Here is a 27,843-nt window from a genome sequence, read left to right as displayed (position 1 = left end):
GTCAGGAAAGGTGCTGTGGAGGACGCGAGGAAACAGAAAGGAGTCGGAGGTCGCGTTACTCAAGCCCTTTGCCCAGCTAGACCGGCCTCGCCTGGGAGGAACACGCGCTTGGCAGAACCCTGGGCCCACTCGTTTCCTTCTCAGCATGAGGGGAACGGAAGTACACGGGGAAAGAGGGTGCCCTGGGCATCGCTCTCATTCAGGCCCGAGGACTGCCCGGGGCAGGTGACGCTTACACCGGCGCGGGAAGAAAGCGCAGGCTGCACTGGGCAGCTTTCAGACGGTCAGCTGTCTTGCTCCCCCTGCCTCCACTCAACAGGGTGGAACCTGCAGAGCAGAGCCGCTGGGAAGGGGCGTGAGGCCCAGACACAGGCCTGGAACTCGGCTCCGGGTGCCTGCAGGAGGAAGCGGAGCGGGTGTGTCGGCCGGGGCCAGCGAGCTTGCTTTCAAAGCTCTTCCTGGCCAGTGATGCACACTTAGCAGTGGGCAGTAGACGAATACAAACTAAAAACAAGCAAGCGATGCCGGGTTGAAACTTCCAGGTAAGTCCCCTTTCCTGGACCAATTCAGTCCATGGGGGTCCGCGCCCGGGAGGCTGCGGGCAGCGGCCCCCTTATTTATCTATGTTTTTAGGAGGGCGCAGCTCACAGTGGCCCCTGCGGGGATCCAATCGGCAACCGTGGCGGTAGTATTAGCACCGTGTCCCAACTGAGCTAAGCCGCCACCCCGCTGCGGCCCCTTTAAGCCGGATCCTCCTCCCCAGCCAGCCCCGGCGGGCCCAGGGACTTCCCTCGCCGCAGCTGCGCCGCCCGCGCCACCCGCGCCGCCCTCGCCGCCACGCCGCCGCCGGGACCTTTCCCCTACTTTCCAAGGCCTCAGGCCCCGCCCCTTCGCCCGGACCAAAACACGTGCCGCATCCCTCCCTGCCCGATCACGCCGCGGCCAGGCTTTGATCACGCGGCTCCCTGCGGCGTCCATTGGCCGGCCGTGCACGGGTCGGGCGCGGATTGGCTGGCGGGCATCCGGCCGCGCCCTAGTGGGGCGCGGTGTATTTTGGTTTGCTCCGCGCTCCGCCCCTGCGGCCGCGCCCTCCGCGTCAGCCCCGCCCCTCCCGCACCGCGAGGGCCGCGCCGGGGCAGAGCTGCGCGGACCGGAGGAGGCGCGTGCCAGCCGCCAGAGCTCTGGTTCTCGGACGCCGCCTCCGCCACGCACGTGCGGCCGCCGCCGTGCTTAGAGCTCCCGCCCCGCGGCCGCTTTGTTGCCCCTGGGCCGCCGGCACCATGCACACGCCGGGCTCCGCGGGTCCGGGCGAGACGCGCGCGGTGAGTGGACGCCCATCTGAGGGGCGAGGCGGAGCCGCGCCTCTTGTGCGGGTTGGAGCGCGAAGCAGGGCGGGGGCGCGCGGTGCCTCGCTGCCGCTGCACCGTTAGGGTCCCAGACAGGCTGCAGCGCTGGGAGGGGCGGCGGCCGCGCGGGGCGGGCTGCGGGGTGTGCCCCGCGCGGTGCTGCGCACAGCTTTGTCTCGCGCTCCCGCGGCGGCGGGGCAGCCGGCGGTGGGCGCGGGGCTGCTTCCAGGCCATGACGTCACCTGGCCCGGTGAGGTGGGGGCCGTTGGGCGGGGCGCGGTTGGCGGGACCCGGCTTGCGGGTAGTGGGAAGGGCGAGGGGGCGGGGCAAAAGCTGGCGGGAACGCGGCATGTGGTGGGCGGGGCGGGGCAAAGCCTGCGAGGGGCGGGGTCGGGGCTGTGGGAACGCGGCGCGCGGGGGTTGGGGGCGTGGGAGCGGGCGGGGCGCCCTTCGCCTCGTCCAGGGGCTCGTGCAGTCGGGACCCGAGGGGCTCCCGGAGGTCGCCGGCTCCACCTGGGACCTGGTCGTCGAGAGGTGCAGACTGCCGAGGGGCGGGAGAGCGCCCTGGGCGCTGCCTCCGCGCTGGTCCCCTGCTGCCCGGCGGGCGGAGCCGGCGGCAGCCCCCACGTCTGTGACCTCGCTGCCCTCAGACTGGGCAGAAGTTGGGCCAGGGCGACATTTGTAAAGGCAGCCTCGTTACCTGCGTGCTCTGGGGAGAGCCAGGGCAGCACAGAGGGCGTGATGCTTGCGCAGACTGCGTGGAAAGGTTTATAGATTTGAAGGGCCTTGGGGAAGAGATCGGTAACTTCCAGCCACTCCCCACCTCCCGCTTAGAAAGAGTGACACCTGGAAGTGACACCTGGAGGACTGCAGGCTCCTAGGTCGTGGTAGATCTCATAGATCTCATACGTCCGTCCTCTTACCGCCGCCCCCGCCCCAACCCCGTGTGGCATTAAGGAGTGACTTATGCTCCTGACTCAGGGACAAGGCTACACCACCACAGGGCTGGCCTTCGCGGGGCCCGTGGGTTCAGCCTCCCCACTCCCAAAGTTCTCGCGGTAAAGCCCGGACTTGAGAGGGCTGTGCTGAAGGCTGCAGAGCCGCCGAAAGTGCGTCTGTAGGCACGCGCGCCTAGTGGCCCTGTCGGCTCAGAAGAGCCATCCTGTCGTTTCACCCCACCAGAGAACTCAGAGCTGCTGTCAGTCCCACCTCCCCGCGTGACTGGCCACTTTTCGGCTCACACCTTTGGAATTAACACCTCGTGTCAGTAATCTTTTAACAGACTTTTGTAAGGCTTTTCTGTGGAAACCTCTTGCCAGCCAAGTCCAGTCATTTTCTTTCCCTCTTCAGAACGTTGGCTCAAAGCAAAATTGCCATGAACGTTGTTGACGTCTTTTCCTAGAACAGAGCTTGGTGTGTGTGGGGTGTCGTGTACGTGGTGCATGTGTTGTGGGAACGCCTGGGGTGTGTCCACGTGCCCTTCGGGGTTACCCTCTGGGTCTCCCTGGACTGAGAAGCCATTGTCTTACCTCTAGGTTGACATCATGGACATCTGTGAGTCAATCCTGGAGAGGAAGCGGCATGACAGCGAAAGGTCTACGTGCAGCATCTTGGAACAAAATGATATCGAAGCTGTGGAGGCTCTTGTTTGCATGAGCTCCTGGGGTCAAAGATCCCAGAAAGGTGACCTAGTCAAGATAAGACCCCTCACACCTGTCTCTGACTCAGGGGACGTCACCACCTCTGTGCATGTGGACGAAGCTTCAGCTGAGCTACCAAAGGACTTCCATTCTTTATCGACCCTGGTAAGAGGTGGGGGAGAGGAGTGTTTCTGTGCAATGACGAGCGTACCTTGAATAGATGTGCCGTGGAAGTCCTGGTGGATTCACCGGGAAGCTGGCAAGCAAGTTCATAGCCTCCCCTTGTGGACGACCTAAGGCAAAACTTCTTTTGTCTCTTGGAAATAGGTTCTTTCCATTGATAGATTATAGCTTGCAGCCACAGGGTTAAAATGTCCATAGGACAAAACCTACAGATTGATTCAAGGAAGTAAAATGTACTCATTGCCCTGGGGAATTGCAGGGTGGGAGCTAGGTTCCACTCGATGACCCAGAACAGGCTCAGGGTTATGTGGGTGGCAGCTCGGGAAAGCCTGTGGTTTGGCACCAGACACCCTTTGTTAGTTAGGTCAAAACACTGGCCGCTCTGCCTCCCTATGGCAGCCAACTTCTTTCTTGTGTGAGCTGGCTGCAGTCAAGCCCTGTTTTGTGTTTCCTTCACTTGCTACGCTATGAAATTGTTGGGAGAAATTGCTTCTCAGCTTGGAGGAGTGGAGAGCTGTCGGTTGCTATAAGAAGTGAAAATCATAATCTAATTGTCCTGGGCTGGAAGCTAGTACTGGAAGGAGAGTGTGGAAAGCAGACTTGGAGAGGGATGAGAAGGGACTTGGAGACGGTAGAGAGGATTGTACGAGTACTGGCCTGGCTGCTGGGCGCCCTTCTCAGTTACTTGGCGTTGGGCTCTTCCATGGGGAGGCTGAAAAGAAGTAGGAATGTTGGGAGCAGTACAAGGAGAAGCATGGTTCAGGCAAGACCACTGCTCAGAGCATGGCTTTTCAGGATCCTTCTCATAGGTTTACCTTGAATCTAGTAGGCACTGGCTAAGTGTGTGTGAAGTGATTACCACTGGGATTTTTAAACATTTTGAAAGTCTAAAATTATTGTGACAAGCTCTCCTTTTGAGTAGAAACCTTTTTTTCTCATCTGTAGTCCAAATGCTTGAATTGTTTTCAGTAGCTGTGCAAGCCCAGGAGAGGCACTGACATTCTTACAGTCCAGCAATGGGTGTGTTTGGGAGGACAGGAAAGGAAGAAAAGTAGGAAGTGAAGTGCCTCATGCAGCCTGAGATCTGCCGACCATTGTGAGCAGGCTTACACCAGCCTTTTCTCGATTCTGCTTTCTAAAGGCATTGGGGCAACATGATTAAAGTAAGCCCCTTTTAAACTTGAACCAAAACAACATTTTCACATAGTACCTTTTTTTTTTTTTTTTTTTTAAGTGCATGACTCCTCCTCAGAGTCCTGATCTCGCAGAGTCTTCGACAGGGACACTTGTTCCTTCCCAAATAACTGATTCCAAAGCACGTGTGGCCGTGGCCATCCCCCGAGCCTCTGGTGGGGCAGACAAAGCGCCGAGCAGGAGGGCAGAGAGGGGCCTGCCTGGTTTGAAGCCGGAGCTGCTGGAGCCAGCGCCTGGGCCCCCCTGCAGGCCTGTGGTTACGAGTGTCATCCGCCACACCATGGAGAGTCCTGCTCCTGTCCACATTCCTGCCACCCAGATGCAAGAACACCAACTTGCAGACAACAGAAAAGGAGAAGCACAGTCTGTGGGACATACAGAAGCTTTGCAGGACGCTCACCGCACAACCAATTTACTCAACATTAAATCAGTGTCCTGTCAGCCTTGTTTGCATAAGTCTGGTGGCCTGGTCCCCACTGACAAAAGCCAGCAGGCATGTTGGCCAGTTGCAATTCAAACCTGCTCACCAAAGAATTATGAAAATGACGTGCCAAGGAAAGCCACCCCTCTGATTTCTGTCCCCAGTCTCCCTTTCCTTTGCCAAATGATTCCTGTGACTGGACAAAGTGGCATGGTGTCAGCTGTTTTGAAGCCACCTCCCCAAGTAGCTGCCGGGACTGTCAAGCCCATCCTACCCCACGCTGCTACTCCACTGCCCCAGCCTGTGTTTGTGGGACCGTCTGTGCCTCAGGGAACTGTGATGCTGGTTCTGCCCCAGGGGGCACTCCCCCAGCCTGCCACCTGTTCACCGAATGTAATGGCTGTTGGGAATACCAAGTTACTGCCTCTTGCCCCTGCTCCAGTGTTCATTGCCTCCAGTCCAAATTGCGCTCCTCAGGTAGACTTTTCCCGAAGGAGGAACTATGTTTGTAACTTTCCAGGCTGCCGGAAAACATACTTCAAAAGTTCTCATCTCAAGGCTCATCTTCGCACTCACACAGGTAAGTACTGAGGCAGGTAGGGCATTGGGAAGTCAGACCCCGTGGTTAGGAAACACCTTGAGCCTTCTTAGAGTGGGAGGGAAGCATGAGAACCACCGGAGAAAGTGGAAATGTGGTTCTTTTCCCGTGGTTCTGAAAAGCCTTCATAGTCTTGTAGGGGGTGGGGTTAACCTTGGTATAATTAGCCGTAGTTTTTCTAGAACATAGCATCTGCTCACCACAGCATATAAGATGTAGTATGGTTCTAAGACTGATCCTTTCGTGGGCTTTTAGGGTAATGCTCACATTGCCCCTTTCTCTTCACATCGCCATGCACATCCCGTTCTTTCCTTGCATTTTAGAAAATGTACACTCGCGTTCAGTAAACATCAGTGTGACTGACTTAGATTTGTTCTGGGGAAGGTCTCTCCAAAGTATGGGAAAGTTTGAATTGTAGAATATTTGAACTTGAATATAGATTTCTTACTTTCAGGAGGATACAGTGTTTAATTCAGGAGAAATCACACAAGAAATCAACTATAATGACTTAGTGATTTCTTGATTGTCTTTATCAGCTGCTTCCAGTAGAATTTTCTGCACTGATGGAAATGTCCTCTATCTGTCCATTAGGATAGGCACTAGCCACCTGCACTTGACTGAGGACCTGAATTTTACGCTGTCACTAAGTTCACATTTACATAGATACACGGGGCTGGTGGCCGCCATGTGTTGAACTGGTCTGGAGGTTGCCTGGTAGAGTTTCTGCTTTAGTTGATTAGGGCAGAATATCTCAGGTGTCTGTGGCACTCTTGTTCTTTGAGGTAGTGTTCTTTTGTTTTTAAGGGTCCTATGGTTAAGTAGTCAGCTTGTTAAACTCGCTTTTCAGGGTTCACACTAGTTACATACACAGAAGCACGGTGACAAGTCACAGGTTCTGCAGTGAAGATGTGTTTTATAAACTCTCTTGATCACGAAACCTCCTTCCTCCAAAATATCTGCTAATGATCTGTGGGACAAGAGCAGATTGTGGAATACAGTGTAGGAAAGGCTGAACTGGAGGTAGTTATTATTGTACTTTATTCCAAAATGCGCTTGAGATCGAGTGGCTTCTGATTAGCTCATTGACGCTCTAATCATGGCAGCTCCCACTGGCAGAATGAAGCCGAGTCGGGGGTTCAGGCATTACAACAGGAGCTTTACTGCCTCCCCATTCTCAAGTGGCTGTTTGCTTCCAGATGAGGCTCCAAAGCTGGCCCTGGAAGAACTTGCCTCTCTACCTTTACCTTCTGCCTTCAGTCCCACATTTCTGCCTTTCGCCCTCTGTCCTCAGCCCATCTCTGCTTACGGAACACCCTGTGAGGGCCTTCCCAAAGTCACTTCTCTGACGTGTTTCCTGGTCTATCCTTCCTTCTTTGACCCTGGTGGTTTATCGTGTATCCCACCACAGTTTTTTCTTGTCTTTTTTTTAGTTCTGTACTTGACTGGTCTCACTGGCTATAAACTCTTGCTGTCTGACGCAGCCTGACACTGGTCAGTGATGGTTGTTCATTGGTACTGGAGAGGGGCCGCTGGGGTCCTCTGAGGGGCTCAGTGACTTGGCGATTCTGTTTTTCACTGAGGCTACCGAGGTGAATCTCCGATCACATCCACACACAGATTCCAAATGGGGGAATGAGGTTTTACTGTTAATTCAATCTGCTTCTCTTGGTAGAAATACTGACAGGATGGCATAAGAGAAGGCTCTTTTCAGGTTTCCCAAAATACTTCGATTTAAATAACCATAAAGGTTCTGAAGAATCAACCTCTTATGCCATTTTGTCAACACTAAATTGGAATTTTCATAAGAAACAGAAACTTTGGGTAAGTTTACCTTAGAGAAGATAGTTTTTCATATATTTCTACCAACCTGAAAAAATTTTTAATTAGGATAAGGGGGAATGAGCAAAGGCTACATTTGTGATGTTTTGAAAACAGGTAGGGCACTTTATAAACCCCCGCCAAAGGGTTGTTTATCTCCGCCCACACCTGGCCATCCTGGAATGCTGCCAGCGGTGGTGGTTTCCTGGGAACAGGTGGACATCCTGGTGCTTACAACATGGGGTCTTTGAAATCCATGAAGTTCGCCCTTTTTCTTAAAATGGTTCATAAAAGACCATTGTGATGCCAGATTTTCCCATTAATTCAACTTTGAAAAACATCAGCTATTTAGTTGGTGTCTCTTCAACACTCATTCATGCAACACCATTTATTTGCTGCCTGCCACATGAAGTGCCGTGCTGGGGCTAAGCTGTACGGAGACGGGTCAGCTAGACAAGTCCTAGACCCTGAGAAGGGCAGATTGCCTGGCAGTGCATGACAGCCTTTAACAGATGAGTGCACGAGGTAGCACAGCCGCAGATGCTTGTCATACCCTGGTCAAGGTAAGGAGAGCTTCAGGACACAGGAAAGGGAGCCCTCCTGCTCTGTGGAGAAGGGCTCCACCTTACCTGTGCACAGAGCTCCCCGGCTCACCTCTGCAACTCCAGGAAGACACAGTATGCGGCAGCTGCTGGGTACTTGGAAACTGAATGAAGGAAAGAGACTCGTGGAGCTGGTAACGGTACAGGAAGGTGGCTGTGAGAATTCTAACCCATTTTGTAACTAATCTCTGTCAGTGTAATAACAAATATGAAGATGGAATTGATTTTGAGAAGTCTTACAGGTCCTAGGAGGGATTTTTTTAGACGTGCAGCTTCTTGAGTGGGAAGGAATTAGTCCTTTCAAGAATCTTCCCCCTCCCCCCACAAGCTAACAGTCGGAGATAAAATTTTAAACTATCTTTTAAAAGATTAGGTTAGTTTGACATCTTCGGGCCCTGACATAATACAATACATCTTAGGTGTGGCAGGAAGAAATGCATCTTAGAGGATTTCTTGACTTCTGAATAACCTGATACCAGAATAATAGGGTTATTCTTTCTTTCTAGATTTTGATGAACAGAATTTAAAAACAACACGAATTCATTTGTTCAATAAGGTGCCGAGCCTTTACATTTTCTTTAATGTGTTTTCTCACCTCTTAGGAGAGAAGCCTTTCAGCTGTAGCTGGGATGGCTGCGATAAGAAATTCGCTCGTTCAGATGAACTCTCTCGCCACCGCAGAACTCACACCGGGGAGAAGAAGTTTGTGTGCCCCGTGTGTGATCGGCGTTTCATGCGCAGCGACCACCTGACGAAGCACGCCCGGCGCCACATGACGACCAAGAAGATCCCTGGCTGGCAGGCCGAGGTTGGCAAACTGAACAGAATTGCCTCAGCAGAGAAGCCCAGGAGCCCCCTGGTGAGCATGCCAGCCTCTGCCTGAAAGGTCAGCGGGGAGTTGCTGATGGGGATTTTCAAAAGCCTCCTTTCCGGGAAGGAACTGATGGTTTTCTCTCCAAAAGAAATTGTCTTGGGGACTAAGGAAAAGTGGGGAGCTGGTTCCGATGAAAGTGTGTTAACTTTTTTGGTTGAGACCCTGTTCAATAGCTTTTGTAGTTTCAGAAGTTTTTTAAGGAAATGGAAGAAAATTTGATAGTCTAAATCACCAGCATTCAAACAGTCATTTCGGCAGTAAGTTTTACAATATCTGGATTTTTACAAACTTTCTATTCGTGTTTTATAGAAATGAGACGGTACTAATTTTTATACTGTTTTTATGAAAACATTTATAAAATTTCTAGATGGGTGATTTTACAATCTTCTTTTCAGTGTTGAACAATGTTTTTATAATAACCCTACTTTTAGTAGTCTTGGCATATTATATAGCCAAAAAAAAAAAAATCACAGGTTTGTAATCAGGCTTTTAGATCTAAGAATTCTTTAGAAACGCAACTGGTTGAATAGAGGTCTCTTAAAGAAATGGGGGTGGGGAACTTTGCAGTCAGCTTCTTCATAGCATTTTCCAGGGAAATTCCAGGCAATCATTCCTTTAAAGCCTATAGCCCAAGGAATTAAAATTTTGGTAGAGCTAGTCACCTGTGTCTGTGGTGTGACTTGTGGAGGATGTACCCAGAGGATAATTTCAAACACTCGATACCCTGTGAGCCGGAAACTGCTGTGGGATCTGAAGGTCTGCTCTGCCAAGAGCAAACCATTCGCAGTTTCCTGTTTGTACCTCAAACACACACACACACACACACAAAGATAATGTAAGCACTGAAACCCAGCTGCTGTGTCAATTATCAGTTGACTTCTTTTGCTGTGGCCTTATCCATAGTATTCTGTGGGAAGAGTAACTTCCTAGAGAAAAAGGAAATACCCTTATTGGTTGAGGAACTTTCCACCAAAGTGTAGCTTATCTGAGGTGAAGTGTACATGCATATGGTCCAGCTCCAATATTCTGATTCTTTTATTAAGTACTAAGAACTATAGGGAATGCGAGTTATGCTAAATGGCAGTGATACTACCCAGCTGCCCTTTCATGTTATTTGAAGGAAATTGTTTTGGTCATATAGAAAGTTACGTGGAATGGGGGTGTTTTGCAGTCCGTCTAGAAACTAGACGGTGGACACCACCTTGAAGCTGTGTGAGCACAGGCCCCAGGTATAGAGATGACACCCCCACCCCGTCCCACCCTGCATCCAGGAAGCCACAGAGGGAGACTGCTTAGGTGGTGCTGGGAGTCCAGGCGACAGAAAGAAAGCATGTGCCGTCCACAGGGCGCTGCTCGGAGCCTGGGAGTGGCTTTTATTGTGCCATGTGTGTTTTGATTTTGTCTTTGCCTCTTAGTTACTGGCATTTACCTGTGTTAAAATTGATGGTAAGATTAAATGTTGAATAAAGATCATTAGTTCTGTGTTCAGGTCTTTCCAGTCTAGAATGACCTCACCCGGTCATTCATTGTACATTAGTTAATACCCAGTAAGTTGCCCCTTAGTATCAACTGCTCACTGACATACAGGTCTGTAAGTGCTGGCTGTGTGTTTCGGAGATTTTCACATTTGTGGACGTTTCCTTAGTTGAGTATTTGTGCTGGCCATGAGATACAATACAGTTGCAAGAGAACCATAATTAAATGTACATAGCCCACCACCCCACTCCTTTCTATCCCACTCGTATCTGAAATCAGCATAAACATTTCTGATGATGTGCATGCCATAAGTGGCATGAAATTTGGATATTTTCCTTAAGTATACAAAATAATGTTAGTCCTACTAATGTTCTGGTGGATAATACAAGGTCTGCGAGTATCTGGTTGCTTGTCATCTTGAACTTTATTCTCTGAGCAGTGTTGGTTCTGAAGAATAGATTTGTTAAAAATGGTTTTGACTTTCGCTTCCATTCCCTGGTTAGATTTAGAAATAACTCCTAGAAACAAAATTTTTTTTTCTTTTTTTTCCCTTCTGTTTGTCGATTGAAAGATTGTAAATAGGGCAACAGTTTTCGTCTGGAAAATACTGTCCTGAGAACCAAAACCCTGTGATGGTTGTTTGACCCTCTGCTGGTGGCTCGGGTGTCAGAGCCGAGCACGTGGCAGGTCCCCAGTGCACTTTATTTCCTGAGCAGTTTTGCTTGATCTTTGTTGACTTTGAGCCTTTTAAGTAGTTTTAGTAATAAAATATGTAATGTTTTGGAATTATGTTTTATGTAACAGACTTAGACTTATTATTTAAGTGAATTTGTGATGTAACTTTTTTCTTTGAATCATATAAAACTTTTTTGAGTTGCAAACTGGACTTGGTGTGCCTTTAACTGCACTACAATATACCCGGTCACTTTTCAGAAAACCATCTACTAAATTCATTGTGTTGGCCCAACCTGACCCTTTTCCTCTTTTTTCTGGGGTTCTGTTCTGCTCTCAGGGCACGCTACAGGTTCCTTGGAGAGCTCTTCCTGAAAGAAATGTATGGAGAGACTCTTCTGTGTTGGTCTCTCTGACGTTGGGTCTGGTCCCAGCAGAATACGACCGTGGGTGCTGGGCAACCCCGTGCCCCTCGTCCTCGAGCTCTTCCTGTGCCAGGAGGTGGGCTGGGAGGAAGCCTGTCTCCCCCGCCCCCCGCCTCCCTCCGCCCCCAGCCCAGGCTGTAAAAGGACATCACTGACCACAGTCTGCACTCCTGCTCTTGGGGTGCATTCTGTCTTGGGGTGAACCCACCTCGCTGAAGGAGCTGTGTGGATGTCGCCAGATCTGTCATCACAGATGTCTGTCGGCAGCACTGGACAGTTGGTTGTCCCCCTGCAAGCCACACACTCCTGCTTTTCTCCTACCTCACTGTCGCTTTGCTGGACCCCTCATCCCCCTGACCCTTTTTCTACTCCCCTTCACAACCTTGGTGATTTTTCCATCCTTGTGACCTAGATAAAAATAGTATGTCTACCACAAAGAAAGACCCCCGAATGTATAGAATGTATATCTCTCCTTTGTACGTCTGGCCTGAGCTTCAAATTCCTACATAACAACTATGTACTTGAGACCTGTCCCGTCAGCATCTCAGACTTAAAATGGCCAAGCCCCTCATCTCCCCACCCCTGCTCTTCTCACAGTTGACCGCATTGTCTGTAAAGGAACAGTGAGTCCATCCTTCTAGCTGTCCAGGTGCAAAGCTACCCTGGACGCCCTTCTTACTCCACATCCAGTCTGTCACCCATCCTGGGCTGTGATGGTGGCAAAGCTCTGTAGATGGGATTCGTAGCCCACGCTGGTCCTGGTCATGCGTGTGCATGTAGGCATATTGGGGAAAGGCAGTAAATGATCACAGCGGGCTTTGCACTTAGCAGTCCACCTAGAAAAGTCTCTCCACCTCCAAACCCCTCTGCTTCGGGGTGATAGCCACCAGCTTGTTGGCCTCAGCTTTGTGACTTTGTGCCTGCTGTCCTCCCTCTGTTGTCACCAGCTTTTACTTTCCAGCTGTAACATCCACTGGACCTTTGTTTTCAGCCTGCCTCTTTGTTTAGGGACTTTCATGAGGAACGTGAGACATTTTCTTAACAGCTGGACCCCATCCTGGGAGGAAGCCCAGGCACCAAGGATGCCCTACCCCAGAGGGGTGCGACAGTCACTTCTAAGTTAGGGACACCCTCTTCGAAGGTCTCTCCCACTCCCTACGAAGCCTCGTGGGTCCCAGGATTGCTCGGAGCTGGCTCAGCACATACGCTTCGCCCCCCAGCATGGTCTTGCTGAGCTCAGCATACAAACTGGCCAACAAACAAAGACGATAGGAGACAAGACGCCATCGCCAAGCGCTGGGGAGGAGATGTACGTGCGTGAGATGGCAGCACAGCATAGTAGTGCTGAGTGCTGAGCTTCCTCCCAGCTCTCCCCACCGGCTCAGGTGGCCGCCTCTGGGCTCCTTCAGCACTCCAGGTCTGACCACCGTGAGGCCCTGGCATCTTGGCTTTGGCAGGTACCCTTGAAGCCATTGAGTTCACTCCCAAGGCCCGTGGTCAGCCTCAAGGGGGGTCACCTGAGCCTCAGCTCCCAGGGCAGGTGACACACAATTCATGGAAACACCTCTGGGGGAACCTCTGAAACATTTACTTAGAGACCATCAGAAAAATGCAAAATTCCTGTTAGCAAATGGGGTGGGGCTCGAAGCCAGGGCACCTCATTTATAATCTCGGGGGGGTCCCTGAGGAGAGTTGTGCCTCTTGGTAGGCCAAACCCCAAGCCCCAGTGCCAGCTGTGGCCTCCTGTGGCACAGACAAGCGCCCCCATCTACACCAAGGAGCCGACAGGGTCGCCCTACCTCATAACCAGGCCCCTACTTCCTGACATGGGCTTTGCAATGACAGAGCACGTTCAGGCGTCCCAGTTATCGTGGGTAGTAGGAAGATCAGGCACTATTTGCCCACTGAACACTCAGGAAGCTAAGATCCCGAGATCACACTCTAGAGTCTGGGCCCCCTAGCAGCTGCCAAGTCCCCACTCTTGCTGCACAGGAAGGGGGCCTGGCTACTTCCAAGGATGGGTGAGCAGCGTAGCCTGCAGGAATTCTGAGGAAACGCAGGCAGAATTATTTGCCCCTCGTCTGTGCTTTCACTGCACTTGGCTTGTTCCTGTGGCATCTTTATTTGTTACTTCCAGGGCCGCCTAGCATAGAGCCTGGAATGGAGCAAGCCCTCTTCAAGTAGTTGTATAAATTTTTTAAAAGAAAGGGAAAAAAGAATGTTTCTGTAACCTGTGCTTCACTAACGTAAGGTGCTACTAAGGTTTTATTATTTTTATTTTTCACTCAAATCGTTTTCTGCCAGATTAGTAGGAAAGTCAGTCCCTCCCTCTGCAGTTTCTTCCCTTCCTGCAAATTGTCCTAAACCTCTTGGGGCTGAGCTAGCTCACAATGAGTGTTGCCACTCCCCAGGGAGAAAGCAGAAAGTCCAGGCGACACCATGTCTGTGATTTTTGCTGTGTAGTGTCGTTGTTGACAACTGGCCACAGACCCCTGACCTTGGTGAAGGCCTGGCTCTTAGAAGGACCGCCGTGCACCCCCATTGTCACATGAAACCACATGTGCTTTTTGTCTGTCTCCGTGCTCCCAGGCACCAGCTCCACGGAGTGTCCATAAGGTGTCATCCACCACTCTAGGACTTAAAATAAGTGTCACCTTTCCTTCCCAGGGTCCACAGCTCACAGAAAAGGCAGCTTTTCCTTTTCCAACTCTAGAAATTAAACGATTTCATCACACCAGAAAATGGAGCCCGGCCCATCTGTTCAGATCTGATTTGTTCCTAGGGGACCCAGATGTCACCACACCAGTGGTCTGACTTCATGTTGCCTCCTTCCTAAAGGAGGGCACTGACCTTCAGAGCCTCAGCTGTGATTTTTCCTCTTGATGGCAACTGAGGCTCTTCTCCTGCCTCATGATAGCCGGAACAGAAAACCCCCACAGGTTGGACCTTCGATGGGGCTTTGGCTACAAGTCTTTGACGGCCTTGACCTTTGCCAGGTGAATACAGGTGTGCCTGTGCCATTACCCAGCGTGTCCTCACTGGTGGGGACCAGATCTCCGTGCTACGCACAAGCCCCGCAGCTAGCAGGGTGCCAGGCTCACGGCAGCAGGGGCTCAGGAGGTGTGATGAGGGCCCCGCTGAACAGAAAGTAGGGGTGTCCACCCATGCTGACTCGGCACAGCCAGGACCGGCAGCCCAGGGAGAAATGGCGCCAGGACTTTTGAATGTCAGAGGGGAGGGACTGTCTTAGAAAAGCTCATGCTGCCGTGAGGAGGAGGGAGCCTACCCTGTGCCTGAGGAGGCTTAAGAACGCCTGTGACAGGACGGCGTGGTTCTGCTCCTTCCCCAAGAAAACGGAGCCGGGAATGGGGCGTGTTGTCTAAGTTCCCGGTGCTTTGTAGCATCTCAGAGAGAGTCACACAGCACAGAAACCAGGAGACATGAGTGTGGTGCTTAGCCTTCTCCAGACATTAACGTGCCCTCATCGCTTCGGACTTGGAGCCCTTTCCTTCCTGCCTCTTTCAGCCACGGTCCTCCCTGTCCAGGTGCAGGTCCCACACGCAGCTCCAGAGGAGAAGGCTCAGGCGCAGAAGCAACACCCACCGGCCAAGAGAAGGCCCGAGGCGGCACGTGGCCATGGGTCACGCAAGCAGGGCTCCCCTGGGCCCATCCCGCCCCCGAGCCCTCAGCTCCCCAGGGGGGCGGTGCTTCCAGCAGGCGCACACAGCTTTATCTGGCCAGCCGCTGATCAAAAGACACTTTTTCTGAATTCAAAGAATAAAGCGAAAAGGCCTGAGAACAACCGCCCTGATTTCTTAGCTTTGATGAAGTACGTTCACTTTGACACCGACAGACTGTTTAACGACATGAGGGATTTTTTTTCCTTAGCACTTTTACCTCATTGAGAGTTTTAGGACGTTTCCACTGGAAAATGCAAAGATACCATCTTTCTCTTGGAAACCGGCTGAATGTGTTCCATTTTAACAAAATGATGATGTAAAATTATAAACATTTTATATCATTAAATTCAAGGCCTGATCTGTCTTGTGAGAACTACAATTTTTTCTTCTTATAAAAGAAGCATGTGTATTACTAAAATAGTAACATCTTTAGTCGTGATATCCAAAGAAATGGCTTGGGCTTGGATGAGGAATAGCTCGCGCTTTGGGGCGGTTCTGAGCCAACCCTTTGGGCGCCGTGGTGCCATCCTCTGACTTTGCAGAAAAAAGGTCTCCCGGCTGTGGAACATCTGACCAGAGGCACTCTTGTCAAATGATGAAAGTTCGTGGAAATGCCCATTTGCTCATGATGGCAACAGGCCTGTGCATCTGGGGACAGTGCCGAGTGGCCATGTGTCGGTTTCCGAGGTGATCTTGCATTTTGCAGGTGGTGTCAGGGAAGCTGCTGTGTGGGGTAAACTTGGGACGAGCCGGGATCGATTCCGGCTTAGGCCAGAGCTGCCGTCGCCATCCAGTGCACCTTTGTGCCAACGCTCTCACCAGCTGCCCGGGCCTGCCTCCTGGCCACCCGGCCACCCTGCCCTTCCTGAGGGCAGCCACACCTGGGCCCAGCAGAAATCCCACCTTCCAGTCACGCTATGGTTCTCCTGGCCCTGCGGGGCGTCCTTGTGGGCTTGCTCATTGGTCGGCAGCAACGTCCTAAGGCTCTCATGGCCTCACTGCTATGGTTTTCCACCTTCCACCGGAGGGAAGACAGTGCAGAGGTCCCATCGGGCATTCGTCAGGCGTGGAGAACTGGGGCACCCTAGCCTTGGCTGGCAGGGCCTCAGCGGCAGTACTCCTGCTCGATGCTGGCCATCAGCTCCTCCTCCGAGTAGTCGTAGGAGATGGCTGACTGCCTCTCGGGCCTCTTGTGGCTGCTGCCTGGGGCTCTGGGGGCCAGAAGCACAGACAGCGGTGTCAGGAGACAGGGTGTCGCCTTCAAACTCATTATCTCTACTGGACAACCAGAATGGCCCCTTTACGGAATTCTGATCTATCCTAAACCAACCCAAAGCCTTTTTGCCCTGGGGACACGTCTCGGTCTCTTGCATGAGTGGGCAGGCCTCGGCCTGTTCTCTGGTTTCATCTCCCTGGCCTCAGCCAGCAAGACCTTCCCTGATGAGGAAGCCAGCGCCTGCAGGGTGAGGGCTTGAGGGTGGGAGGACCCTCTTCAAATCCCAGCTCTGCCACATTAGCTCAGTGACAATGTTTTTTTCTAAAATGGAGCTGTGTTCACAGGTTCATTCTGAGGCATAAATAAAATAATGCATGGACAGCATGTGACACTGAACCTTGCCCTCAGCAAATGGGAGCTATGGCGTCACAGCCATTTGCCTGATTTACTCCCTGCTCCTGCACCTCCAGGGTGCTGGGAGCTCACGAGACCTGCTGAGGGTGAGCTGAGATGCCGAAGGTCATGTGTCTAGCATGGAGTTTGGCACCAGGAAGCAGTGGGCAGAAACAGCTCCCAGCACAGCAGTATTCTAAGGTCCCAGCAAGGAGCCTGGTATGGAGGAGAGGCCCAACGAGTGCTACTTCCTGTCCCCTCCCGGGCTCACTGAAAAGGCCAGTGAGAAGGAATGCGGAAAAGGACGAGGCACCTGGAACACCCTGAAGGGCAACAGGGTCTCGTGGCCAAGCCAGGGGACCAAGCAGGAAGCCAGCTGTCCAACAGGCATCCCAGGTCGTCACTGCTGGGTCTGGGGGCTTCCCAGCAGGAAAAACGCCTCTCGGGGCTCACTCAAGCCCGCACCGTTTGCAAATGAGAAACGACTTGACTTGCCGACGCAGTGACCTGGCAGCAGACCCCTCCCACTGGCAGGTGCAGGGCAGTGCCCTTGGGAATCTGCATAGTGAGTGGGGAGGAGGAAGAGGACCAGGCCTCTGTGCTGTGCTGACAGGGCCGCCCTCAGCCTTGGCTGCTGGTGTGAGCGGGGAGAGCCGCGGACGTGTTCTGCTGCTGCCAGGCTGGGGCCCCAGAGCCCAGGGCCAGCCCCAACGTTCTACTTGACAGCAGAGGCCAGCAGCTTCAGCTCGGCATTCAGGGCCCTCTTACATTTCAGAACACCCCTCTGTCCACTCCTTTCCACAGACCTTGTGCTAACCGCCAGCAGCCTATGTGCCGTGTCCCAAATAAGTGATGTGTTCGTGTGTCTGGCTCATTCGGCTCCTGCCACCTGGACCACCGGTGCCTCCCTTCTCTCTCCTGCATGAACTCCTTCCTCCGAGGGTCCTGCCAACCATTTAAACACCAGCTCTTCCGTGAGCCCGGGCTGCTTCTGTCCCCTCTGCGACCTGCTGTGGCCTGCACTTCTGAAGAGGCCTCCCTGTCCAGGAGGCCAAGGTTTGGTACGTAAGGGAAGCCAGCAAGATTCTTGCCCCCAAACCATTTGGAATTGGTAATAAAAATAGCCATTAAGCCAGAATTTTCACAACTTATCCATGGTTTTGAGCAGCAGTCATTGGCATTCACTGGCAAGGTGAAGATCACTGTCACCCCATTAGACACAAGAAAACTAAAGTGGGAATGGGTCGGGTCCAGGGTCACCCCAGCCGCTCCTCCCAGAGTGCCCCTCCCACTGGCTGCTTCCGGCGCCCTGAAAGCCTCATGCAGCGCAGGTCTGTGTGGAAGGCCAGGAGCAGACGAGCCCGGGTCTCTGGGCCTGGGGTCCTCAGCGGACACTTTCCGGGGGTTTTAAATACATTTTCCTGATAACACCATCATGGGATAGTGGAGCCCATCTGTCTCCCCTCTAGGCTGCAAACTCCTGGCGGCCAAGGACTGTGTCTCAATCCAGGTGAATGAGGGAGGGAGGGATGGGGAATGCCCTGTGTGATCTGGGTCGTGGGCTTTTTCATGGGAAGGCCAGAGGTGCTGTGAGACTGTAAGGCTTTTGCACTTTCCCAGGACAGGGACCGTCCTCTGAGGGGTAGAGCTTTGCATTTAAAGAGGGAGCTGCATCTGGAAAAGAAGCTGGGACCTGGAGAAAAATGGGAGCAATGAGTGTTCTGGGGGCAGCTGGAGCAAACAGAACAGCCTGTGGCTTCAGGCAGAGACGAGCTTCCCTGTACTTACTCGGAGACGCTGCTGCTCTCAGGATGGCCTTCAGCACTCTGTTTCGGGGACACCTTGAGAAGGACAAAAGGAAGAGGCATCAGAAGGTTGTCAGTGGTGCAGCCTTCTAATGCTCTGGCTTTCTGCTGATGGATGGTGGCCCCCACATTCAACCAACCCAGGACCCAAGAAAGCAGAGCCAGAAAGGCTCCCTCCAGACATCTAGTCTATCCACTCATTTTACAGGTGGGAAATTGAGGCGGCGAGAGGGGAGCACCTCACAAAGCTCACACAGGCTCCCCCCTTCCTAGACAGCTACCTGGCCAGCACCCCCATCTCCCACCTCACGACCTGCACCTGAATGCCTTCCCTGAGGTGCCCCAGTGCTTCTCCGTCCTAAGTCAAGGGTGCACACACGTAGTACACGTGACACCGCACAGCCTTGACAGTAAGCTGAAGCAAGTCCTCCCACCTGTTTTCTTTGTTTTCAAAAGTCTTGACTATTCTTGGTTCTTTGTACTTCCATATGTATGTATTGGACTCAGCTTGTCCCCCCTTGGGGATTTTGTTGGGCCTGTATTTAATATACAGATCATTTTAGGGGGCATTGATATCTTTATAGTAATAAGTCTTCCGATTTATAAACAGGGAATATCTCTATTCATTCAGGGCTTCTTCGATGTCTTTTAAGAAGTCTTATCATTTTCCCTGTAGAGGCTGTGGATATCTCCTTTTAGACCAATTCCGAGATATTCGATACTTATGCTGTTATCAGTGTTATCTTTTTTAGATAGAATTTTATTTTTTACCTGCTTGTTGCTGTAGATATATGACTGAAATAAATAAAAAAATAAATACACATACACACACACACACACACACACGGTGTGTGTGTGGGGGGTGTGTTTAGCATTCTTACTAAACTCTTTTATTAGTCCTAATTATTTATAGATACTTTGGTATTTTCTTTGTTCCCAATCACATCAGCTGGGAATAATGACCATTTGATTTTTCCCCTTTCCAGTCCTTATACATTTTTTCCCGATCCTTTCTGCACTGGCTAGGGCCTCCAGTACTACACTGGAAAGAAGTGATGATAACAGGCGTCTTTGTCTTGTTCCTTTATTGGAAGTTTTCATTGTTTCACAACTTCCTAGGTTTGTGTGATTTTCTCCTTGAGCTGTCTTGCACCACATCCTCGCCTCTCTTTGCTGTGTCCTCTGTTTTCTTCTATTCACCTTTGTCTAATCTCATGTTAACCCATACCATAAAAATCTTTAATTTTGTTTGTTGTATTTTCCATTTCTACAAGTTCCATTCGGTTCTTTTTCAAAAATGCTAGGTCACTTCTTATAGGTCCATGTTCTTTGCAAGTATTTTCCTTAAACGTAATAAACATAGTTGATTATAGTCTCTGTCTGGTAATCCAAATAACTAAAGTCTTCATTGATCTAGTTTTGTTATCTATTGTGTTTCGGTTCCTTAGGTAGTTGGTTATGTTTTATTGTGAGCTGCTTTGTTATCCTTGGGAATTTTTTTGTGGGTGTTCTCTGAGGCCTAAGTGGAAGACGACTTCCTCCAGAGAGGACATGCATTTGCTTTTGCCAGGCACCTTAGGAGGCATTCTGGTCTGAGACAACTTTAAATTAAATCTCTGTGTGCAGGTATTTTGGGCATTTGGGCTGCAACCCTAAGAGGTGGTTAGACTGTGGTTATAGCTTCTCAGTGCTTTGTTACCCTTGTGCTCTCTTCTGTGCTGTTACACATAACTTGCAACCCCTAGGGATACATACAATGGAATATTATTCAGTCTTAAAGGACCACTGAGGGTCCTAGATTTATGAAGGATCTACTATTAGATTCCTTACTTTCATTGGGCCCTAAATTCTGTTCCCTTTACTCTTGGACACCATCGGACCCAAAGCCAAGTTCACTTCAATGCACTGGCCAGAAAAGGTTGTTCTTGCCGGCCTGGCATTATCTCCAAGGGGACACTGGCTGCATAGCAAAGGTGCACAGCCCTGTTCCAGGGGTACCCAAGGAGCCAACTGTGGCTGCTGGTGGCTGCTGAGCTTGCCACGGGAGTCAGTCTTCACGGCACATTTCTCAGAATGCTCACTGTGCCTCTGAAGAGTATAAAGATGAAGAGGAGATGACTCCCAAGTCAGCAAGGAATTCACAATGGGAAGAGGGACAGCGAGTGGGGATGGGGCAGTGAAGGATAGGGAGAGGAGGGAAACACACACACACACACACACACACACACACACACACACACCACTGCGAGAAGCAGCCCATTCCAGCTCAGGGCAGCCCAGACTATCTCGAAGTTCTTTGTAATTTACTTTTTATCAAAAAAAAATTTTAATTGGCAAACATAACCTAAAATTTACCATCTTAACCACTTTTAAGTATACAGTTCAGTATTGTTAGGTACATTCACATTGTTGTGCAACCAATCTCAAGAACTCCATGTTGCAAAACTGAAACTGTCCCCATTAAACAACAACTCTCATCCCTCATCCCCCTGGCAACCACCATTCTACTTTCTGTCCTATGAATCTGACTCCTTTAGACACCTCGTCTAAGTGGAATCACACAATATTTGCCCTCTTGTTTCATTAGCATAATGTGCTCAAGGTTCATCCCTGTAGCGTGTGCCAGAATTTCCTTCCTCCTTAAGACTGAATAATACTCAGGTGTATGGAATACAGTTGGCCCTCCGTGTCCACAGGTTCTGCACCCACAGATTCAACCAACTGCTGATCGAAAATATTCGGGAAAACAAAATGTTGGGGCTGAATGCACTGCGTGGTCAGGACAGTGAGGGCTGCATCTGTACTGAACACGTGTGGACTAGTATTTGTCATTAATACAGCAAAACAATACAGTAGAACAACTATTTCCATGGCATTGACATCATATTAGGTCGTATAAGTAACCTAGAGATGACTTAAAGTATACGGGAAGTTGTGCACAGGTCATATGCAAAAACGACACCATTTTATATAAGGGACTTGAGCATCCGTGGATTTTGGTATCCACAGGGGGACATGGAACCAGTCCCCTATGGTTACGTACTGAGGGACAACTGCACCACATTCTCGATCCGTTTTGTTCATGATTTTGTATATCCATCCGTCGATGGACACTTGCGTTGCTTCCACCTTTTAGCTATCGGGAATAACGCTCCTATGACCATGGGTGAACAGATGCCCATCTGAGACGCTCAAATTCTTTCCATTCTCGTGGGTAGAGAGTATATGAAAGTTCTCTCCTACTTTGATACAATCAGCCTCCCTACAGCTTCCATCACTGGGCCTGGTGATGGTCTCAGGGGCAACACAGAAGAAAAGTAATACTTCTACCCAACCATCCTTCAGCTGTTTTTTATAAAGTCTTTCTATAGAGACCCTAGTTCCCTGTCAGTTTCTGCTGGAACCAGCTTTTGCTGTCACCTGCCATGGCTTTGCTTTTCATCACCAGATTTCAAGGTGTTGTTACAGAGAGTTTCTCCCATCAGGAGGGCCCAAGACTAGAATCAAACATCTCCATGAAGCCCGGGCTCCACTTCTCCATGCTGCTCTGCTTACTACTAACAGGGACATACTGGAGGCCTCCCTGGCAGGGCAGGGACGACGGCCACACTGTCATGTCTGAGCTATACACTCTAAAACTGCATTCCCAAAGAAAGGTCATGCTCTCTCCTTTGTAATTTCCCTAACGGCTCAGCCTTATTACACCTGTTCAGTTTTCACCCGTGTTTCTTTCTGTGCCTGCGATTTGAATGTGTGGTCCTTTCTCTCATCAATTTGTTGCCGCCTTTAACTTGCCTTTCTCAGGTGGAAAATGTGTTAGACGCCCTCCCAGCACTACAGCTTGTTGAAGCAGCCAGGGGAGCTTGGATGAAACGTGAAGACACAGCAGCCCCTGCTGGCTGGTCCAGGCCTAGTGCAGACACAAGCTCCTGCCACCAGCCTGCTGGCGTCCTGCCACGTTGCGGTCAGACATCTGAACCCTGGGGGGGGGGAGGGGGGGGCGGCGCCTGGGCTGGGGCCGTGGGAACCGGGCTGAGCTCAGGGAGGCGTGAGTGTTTGGGTGGGGCGGGGACGTGTCGTCACTCGAGATCCTAGGGAGGCTCTGAAAAACTACCACTGAACGAGAAGCAGAGACTATACGAGGTCTGACAATTAAGTTCGCGAACTCATCCTAGAAAAAGTGCTACATACCTCACTGCTGAATATCACTATGGTCACCTTCAAAGTACCCCCTTGGGAAGCTATGCACTGACGCCAGTGCCTAGTCCACCCTTCAAAGCAATTTTGGAACTCTTTTTTCTGGAATGGCCATCAGAGCTGTCGTCGTATTATCCTTGATGTCCTGAATGTCATCAAAATGTCTTCCTTGCAATATTTCCTTTATCTTCGGGTAAAGAAAGAAGTCACTGGAGGCCAGATCAGGTGAGTAGGGAGGGTATTCCAATACAGTTATGTGTTTCCTGGCTAAAAACTCCCTCACAGACAGTGCTGTGTGAGCTGGTGCATTGTCGTGATGCAAGAGCCATGAATTGTTGGCTAAAAGGTCAGGTCGTCTAACTTTTTCACGCAGCCTTTTCAGCACTTCCAAATAGTAAACTCGGTTAACTTTGTCCCGTGGGTACAAACTCATAATGAATAAACCCTCTGATATCAAAAAAGGTTAGCGACATCGTTGCAGCAGTTTCACAAACTTAATTGTAAGACCTTGTATGAGAAGAATTGAATGAGATGATCTCTTAGTCTCCTGTGACTCTTACAAGTAGGGTTTTTTTTGAAAAAAACGAAGTATCAACAGTGAGAAAATCCACTACATCTCTTATTTACCAAAATGTATTATATTCTGCTTCTGTTATAGAGTTCTCCCCTTAACTCTCAATTCTTAACAGCTTTCTATGTACTATATATGTGCACATACCAATGACATATCTACAATCGACATAGAACAAGCAGCAGATGTTTAAAGGATAGTTTGGTAGGTTTGGGCCTGTGCGTACACCTGCTAACCCATCACCACAATGCAGATGCTAAACATGTCCCTCACCTCCTCTGTGCTGCCTCCTTGCCCCCCCACCAGCCCTCCCACCTGCAGGAACCACTGATCTGCTTTGTCACAGCTGTCTCAGTCTCATGTGCACCCTCTAGTAAGTAGCCTAGATACGTGGAACAGCACAGCGTGCGCTCTTTCTTGTCTGGCTTCTTTCACTTAGCATAGCGGTTCTGAGATCCATCCAAGTGGCCTGTACCAATAGTTCATGCCCTGTGATTGCTGGGTAATACTTCACTGCATGCATAGACTTCCCCCTTCCTTCTTATCTAAGAATTATCCTTCTTTGAACCCCAGGCTTATCTGGTTTGTTGGGTTTCTTTATGTTTCTGTGGGAAATTCTAACATACAATAGAGAGAACAGTGTACTGGCTCTCCTGGCACCTTGTCTCCCAACTCCAGCAATTTTCAGGATTTTGCCAATCAGGTTCCGCCCTCTCACCACCAGAAGGCGCTGTTATCCGCACTTCACGGCCTCCCCGGCAGCAAAAGCTGTGGGTGCAGGTGGCCTCGCTGTGAAAGCTGCTCTGCATTGCTAACATGACAACGAACTTTTTCAAAGGGATGCTCTGACTCTGAGGGTCCTAGGGTCCCCACCTCCCTTCAAGAGGCCTGGCCTTCAGGAAAGTGTTTCCACAGAGAAAGAAATTCAGGGAGACCTGGAGAAGGTAAAGGGGGTAGGATTGGAGGAAAATGACAATAAATTACATTTGTGTAGTGTTTTATCACTTTATAAAGCACATTCACATACATTTTCACATAATTCTACCAAGCCTCCAGTCAATCAACATTTACTGAGTACTTAACTAGACTCACGAACAGGCGGTAGGAAGGTGACCTGTTTCCTACCCTGTTGGTCCTCCGGACCCAGCCATGACGGACAGCCAGGTCCTTGCACCTGGCCTGGTTCCTGGTCCTGACTGGAGACTTGGGCATCACCGTGCTGGACCCACAGGTCTCCAGCGTACATGACAAGACAGCCTTGGGTGCTCGATAAGGCCCTTTACAGCTCTAGCAATCTGTGATTCTCAAACCGTCAAGAAACTAAAGGGATCCTAGACATTAGCCGTCAGGAGGCAAATTCCTGGGAATCGGAATTGGTGTCCTGGGGGCTGCCCTCCTTGCTGGTAATGGGGCTCCTGGGATTTAGGTGTGGAAGAACGTCTATTCTGGCCAAACCACTGCTGACCGTCCTGACTAGAGTCCCCTTTGGGCTTGTTCCAGCTCTGCGGGGACTCACACTCCTGTGCCACGGTTTCCTCAGCATCTCTCAAGCGTGCTGCAGCAACGTCCTGTCCACTTCATTTCTGTGCCTTCCCGTGCCCACCAGCACATGGTAGCAACCGCTGAGGCCTGGCATCAGGCAAGGCACTGTGAGACTCTGCTTCCAGCAGTTACAGAGCAGCTGCGTTCCGACCATGGACAGCAGCCAACAGCCTGGTCAACCTGTGTGTTCCGGCCACCACAGCCTTTGCATCTGAGGTTCTCTCTGCCCAGATGCTTTTCTCCACTGTTTGCCTGGCTAATGCCACAGACCCTCCTGATTCAGGTCAAGTGCTGTCCTTCTGGAATGCCACCCTGACTTCTCCAGGGCTCAGTGCTCCTGCGGACTCGATGCAGATCTTGAACCACACTGTATTCTGCTTTCTGTCTGTGTACCCCACCCCTACCCCCGTCAGACTGTGGACTTCAGGGCCAGGACTGTGTGACACTTGTGGCGCCTAGAACAATGCCTGGCACACAGTAGGTGCTCAAACAATACCTGAGAGATGACTGAGAGGATGAGTAAGGCAGCCCCTGCACCCTAAGAGTCTATGATACTCAGTGAAGGTGGGGGGGGGCATTCTTTCTATTTTCTTCTCATTTTCACTTTTCAAGTTTCCAAAGCACTTGAAAACTGAACACTAAAAGATTGATTCTATGCTATCTCAGAATTTCCCCCAATTTTCTCAACTGTTTATCCATTTTTAGTGTTACATAACAGTGTTGATGTAGCCGTAAAGGAATCCTGTTATATAATCTAGTCCTGCTTACTGCAGCTCTGCAGCTCACTTTGGGAGAGTAACGGGGAAAGTGAGTAACGGGGAGGAGAGTAACAGGGTGGGGGTGGGCGGGAGGACGGGGTGGGAGGCTGTCTGCAAGGTCCAGGGTGGGCCAGTTCCCCCTCCCCCCCACTGAGGCGTTTCAGGGTGCTACTACTTAGTGGCTGCCCAGGAAGACATTCCCTCAGGTCCTGGGAGGGGTGCTGCCTGCAGCTTCGCTCTCAAGTCCAGGAGCTGACATTAACCATTTTGTACATTCAGCTCTGCGGGAGGGAAGACTGTCGCCAAACCAGAGTGCTCATTTTTACTGTTTTTCTAGAATAGCAGGGCTGTTGTTACAAGTGTTCTGGAAAAGAGAATAGGGCGCCAAAAAGAGATTCCAGGCATCTTAAAAATAGGCAGTAGTATGCCTTTGCTTGGCCAGCCAGTCGGAGATCCTGAGCGGTCTGACTTGCAGGGCATCTGTGAACCACTGTTTGGCTCCCGGCCACACCACTTAGCACCTCCTCCACCAGTGTCCCCAGGGACTGCCAAGCGGGGAGGCAGCTGAGAGAAAACAGCACCCCTGGCCAGCTCCATCCCGGGCTGGAAGGAGCCCGGGAAGCTGCATTTTGCGGGTGGACACAGTTCCAAGAGGAAAGAAAGAGGAGCTCTGGCCAGAAGAAAGCCCGAGAGATGCCTTTCTGCCAAGAGACGTCTGTCCCCTACCCTTTAAGGCTGCTCCCAGCACTGTCACCCCAAACTAAAGGCAGTGAGCACCCAGAGGAGGCAGGCAGGGAGAAAATCAGATGGGAAGGAGAGGCCCTGACCTCGGAGGGCGAGTCAGCGGGGGGGGGGGGGGGGGCGGGGGGGGGCAGAGCATCACGCAGGTCAAGAAGCCCGTAGGGGGATGGAGGCGGCTGGGAGCACGACCAGCATCTGGGGAGGGAGGAGCAGGGAGAGAGCGACCGGAGGGCACCGGGGTCTGGGGGCCAGGGCGGAGGCCCCGCAGAGACCGCTCCGGGGCGCGGCCGTCGGGGAAGGACTCCCGGCAGAGACGCGCACAGGACACTCACCGGGCTCCCCGCGCGGGCGGCGGGCCGGGGCCGCGCCGGGCCCCGCGAGGCCAGTTCCTCCGCGCCCCAGGCCGCCGACTCGGCCAACAGCTGGTCCAGCAGCCGCAGGGTTTCGTCCCGGCCGTCGGGGGGCGCCGTGGGGCCGGGGCCGGGGCCGGGGCCGGGGCCGGCCGCACCCTCCGCCGCCTCCGCCGCTGCCTGCGGGGCCTCCTCCCGGGCCGCCGGGGTCGCCGAGACCAGCGGCCCCGTCCCGCCTTCGGAGGCCGCCCCGCTGGGCGCCGCGGGCCGGCTGTCGGGGCCGCGCAGCCGCCTCAGGGCCCGGCCGCTCCGGCTGCTGCCGCTGCCCATGGCGCACCCGCCGCCGGCTGAGCAGGCCGGTCGCCGCAGGAGCGGCCCAGGGGCGGGGACGCGGCCGGGGGTGAACTCGGGCCGGGTGGCGGCGGCCAAGGCACTAGTGCTGGGGGGGCGCCGGGGGCGGGGGGTGAGAACCTGGGCATGGGCCGGGGGACGAGATCCGGGGGCGGGGACGCGGAAGGGGGCGCGGCTTGGGGCGCGGGTGTGCACCCCGGCCTGGGGCGGTGGTGCGAGTAGCAGGAGCCAGGGGCGGGGTAACGGGGTGGCGGGGGACCCGGGCGGGGGCGCGGGGGGCGCGGGGGCTCGATGGAACTGGGTCGTGGAGACACCCCCCTCCGTCTCCCTCCACCGTCGCCCCCCTCCGTCTCCCCCCCACCTCTCCCCCCCTCCGACTACCCCCTTCTGTCTCCCCCCCTCCGTCTCCCCCCCTACCTCTCCCCCCCTCCGACTACCCCCTTCTGTCTCCCCCCCTCTGTCTCCCCCCCACGTCTCCCCCCCTCTGTCTCCCCCCACCGTCTCCCCCCCACCGTCTCCCCCCTCCGTCTCCCCCCCACGTCTCCCCCCCACCGTCTCCCCCCCTCCGTCTCCCCCCTCCGTCTCCCCCCACCTCTCCCCCCCTCCGACTACCCCCTTCTGTCTCCCCCCCTCCGTCTCCCCCCCTACCTCTCCCCCCCTCCGACTACCCCCTTCTGTCTCCCCCCCTCTGTCTCCCCCCCACGTCTCCCCCCCTCTGTCTCCCCCCACCGTCTCCCCCCCACCGTCTCCCCCCTCCGTCTCCCCCCCACGTCTCCCCCCCACCGTCTCCCCCCCTCCGTCTCCCCCCTCCGTCTCCCCCCACCTCTCCCCCCTTCCGGCTACCCCCCTCTGTCTCCCCCCTCCGCCTCCCCCCACCGTCTCCCCCCACCGCTCCGCCACCGCCTCGGGTCCGGCCCCTTCTAGCCGGCTCTCCGCAGCCTGGAAGAACCCAAAACATTGGGGCTCCGAGCGGCCTGGGGTGAACTCCGC

At 52.5% G+C, this 27,843-nt stretch overlaps 2 protein-coding genes across 3 annotated transcripts; one reads left to right on the top strand and one right to left on the bottom strand.

Moving 5' to 3' along the window:
- Positions 1-1,133: 1,133 nt before the first annotated feature.
- On the top strand, positions 1,134-11,036 carry KLF11 (KLF transcription factor 11). Its single transcript, XM_081069555.1, has 4 exons — positions 1,134-1,322; positions 2,882-3,151; positions 4,404-5,364; positions 8,405-11,036. The coding sequence occupies exons 1-4, from the start codon at positions 1,281-1,283 to the stop codon at positions 8,683-8,685; spliced, it is 1,554 nt and encodes a 517-aa protein (XP_080925681.1). The 5' UTR covers positions 1,134-1,280; the 3' UTR covers positions 8,686-11,036.
- CYS1 (cystin 1) lies at positions 10,701-27,134 on the bottom strand. Of its 2 annotated transcripts, XM_081069559.1 has the most exons (4): positions 26,485-27,134; positions 18,327-18,379; positions 17,345-17,577; positions 13,538-16,140 (listed from the first exon to the last, which is right to left on the bottom strand). In XM_081069559.1, exons 1-4 carry the CDS (start codon positions 26,830-26,832, stop codon positions 16,067-16,069), a joined length of 708 nt encoding a protein of 235 aa, XP_080925685.1. In that variant the 5' UTR covers positions 26,833-27,134; the 3' UTR covers positions 13,538-16,066. The 2 variants fall into 2 exon arrangements, with proteins under 2 accessions (XP_080925684.1, XP_080925685.1); XM_081069558.1 differs by lacking the exon at positions 17,345-17,577 and having other exon boundaries at positions 10,701-16,140; positions 26,485-26,971.
- Between the last annotated feature and the right edge of the window lie 709 nt (positions 27,135-27,843).

The sequence above is a fragment of the Rhinolophus hipposideros genome, assembly GCF_964194185.1.
Source record: "Rhinolophus hipposideros genome assembly, chromosome: 12".
Lineage (NCBI taxonomy): Eukaryota > Metazoa > Chordata > Mammalia > Chiroptera > Rhinolophidae > Rhinolophus > Rhinolophus hipposideros.
The sequence above is the reverse complement of the archived record's forward strand: the minus strand, read 5'-3'. Positions and strand labels throughout refer to the sequence as shown.

Excerpts from the sequence above, each read along its gene's own strand:
- KLF11 (XM_081069555.1), top strand. The coding sequence starts at position 1,281 with ATGCACACGCCGGGCTCCGCGGGTCCGGGCGAGACGCGCGCG. Across the intron at positions 3,152-4,403 it reads TCCATTCTTTATCGACCCTG|TGCATGACTCCTCCTCAGAG; the intron begins GTAAGAGGTGGG and ends TTTTTTTTTAAG. Across the intron at positions 5,365-8,404 it reads TCATCTTCGCACTCACACAG|GAGAGAAGCCTTTCAGCTGT; the intron begins GTAAGTACTGAG and ends CTCACCTCTTAG.
- CYS1 (XM_081069559.1), bottom strand. The coding sequence starts at position 26,832 with ATGGGCAGCGGCAGCAGCCGGAGCGGCCGGGCCCTGAGGCGGCTGCGC. Across the intron at positions 17,578-18,326 it reads GAGAGCAGCAGCGTCTCCGA|GGAGGCCTCTTCAGAAGTGC; the intron begins GTAAGTACAGGG and ends CCTCCTGGACAG. Across the intron at positions 16,141-17,344 it reads CTGCTGGCGGTTAGCACAAG|AGCCCCAGGCAGCAGCCACA; the intron begins GTCTGTGGAAAG and ends TCTGGCCCCCAG.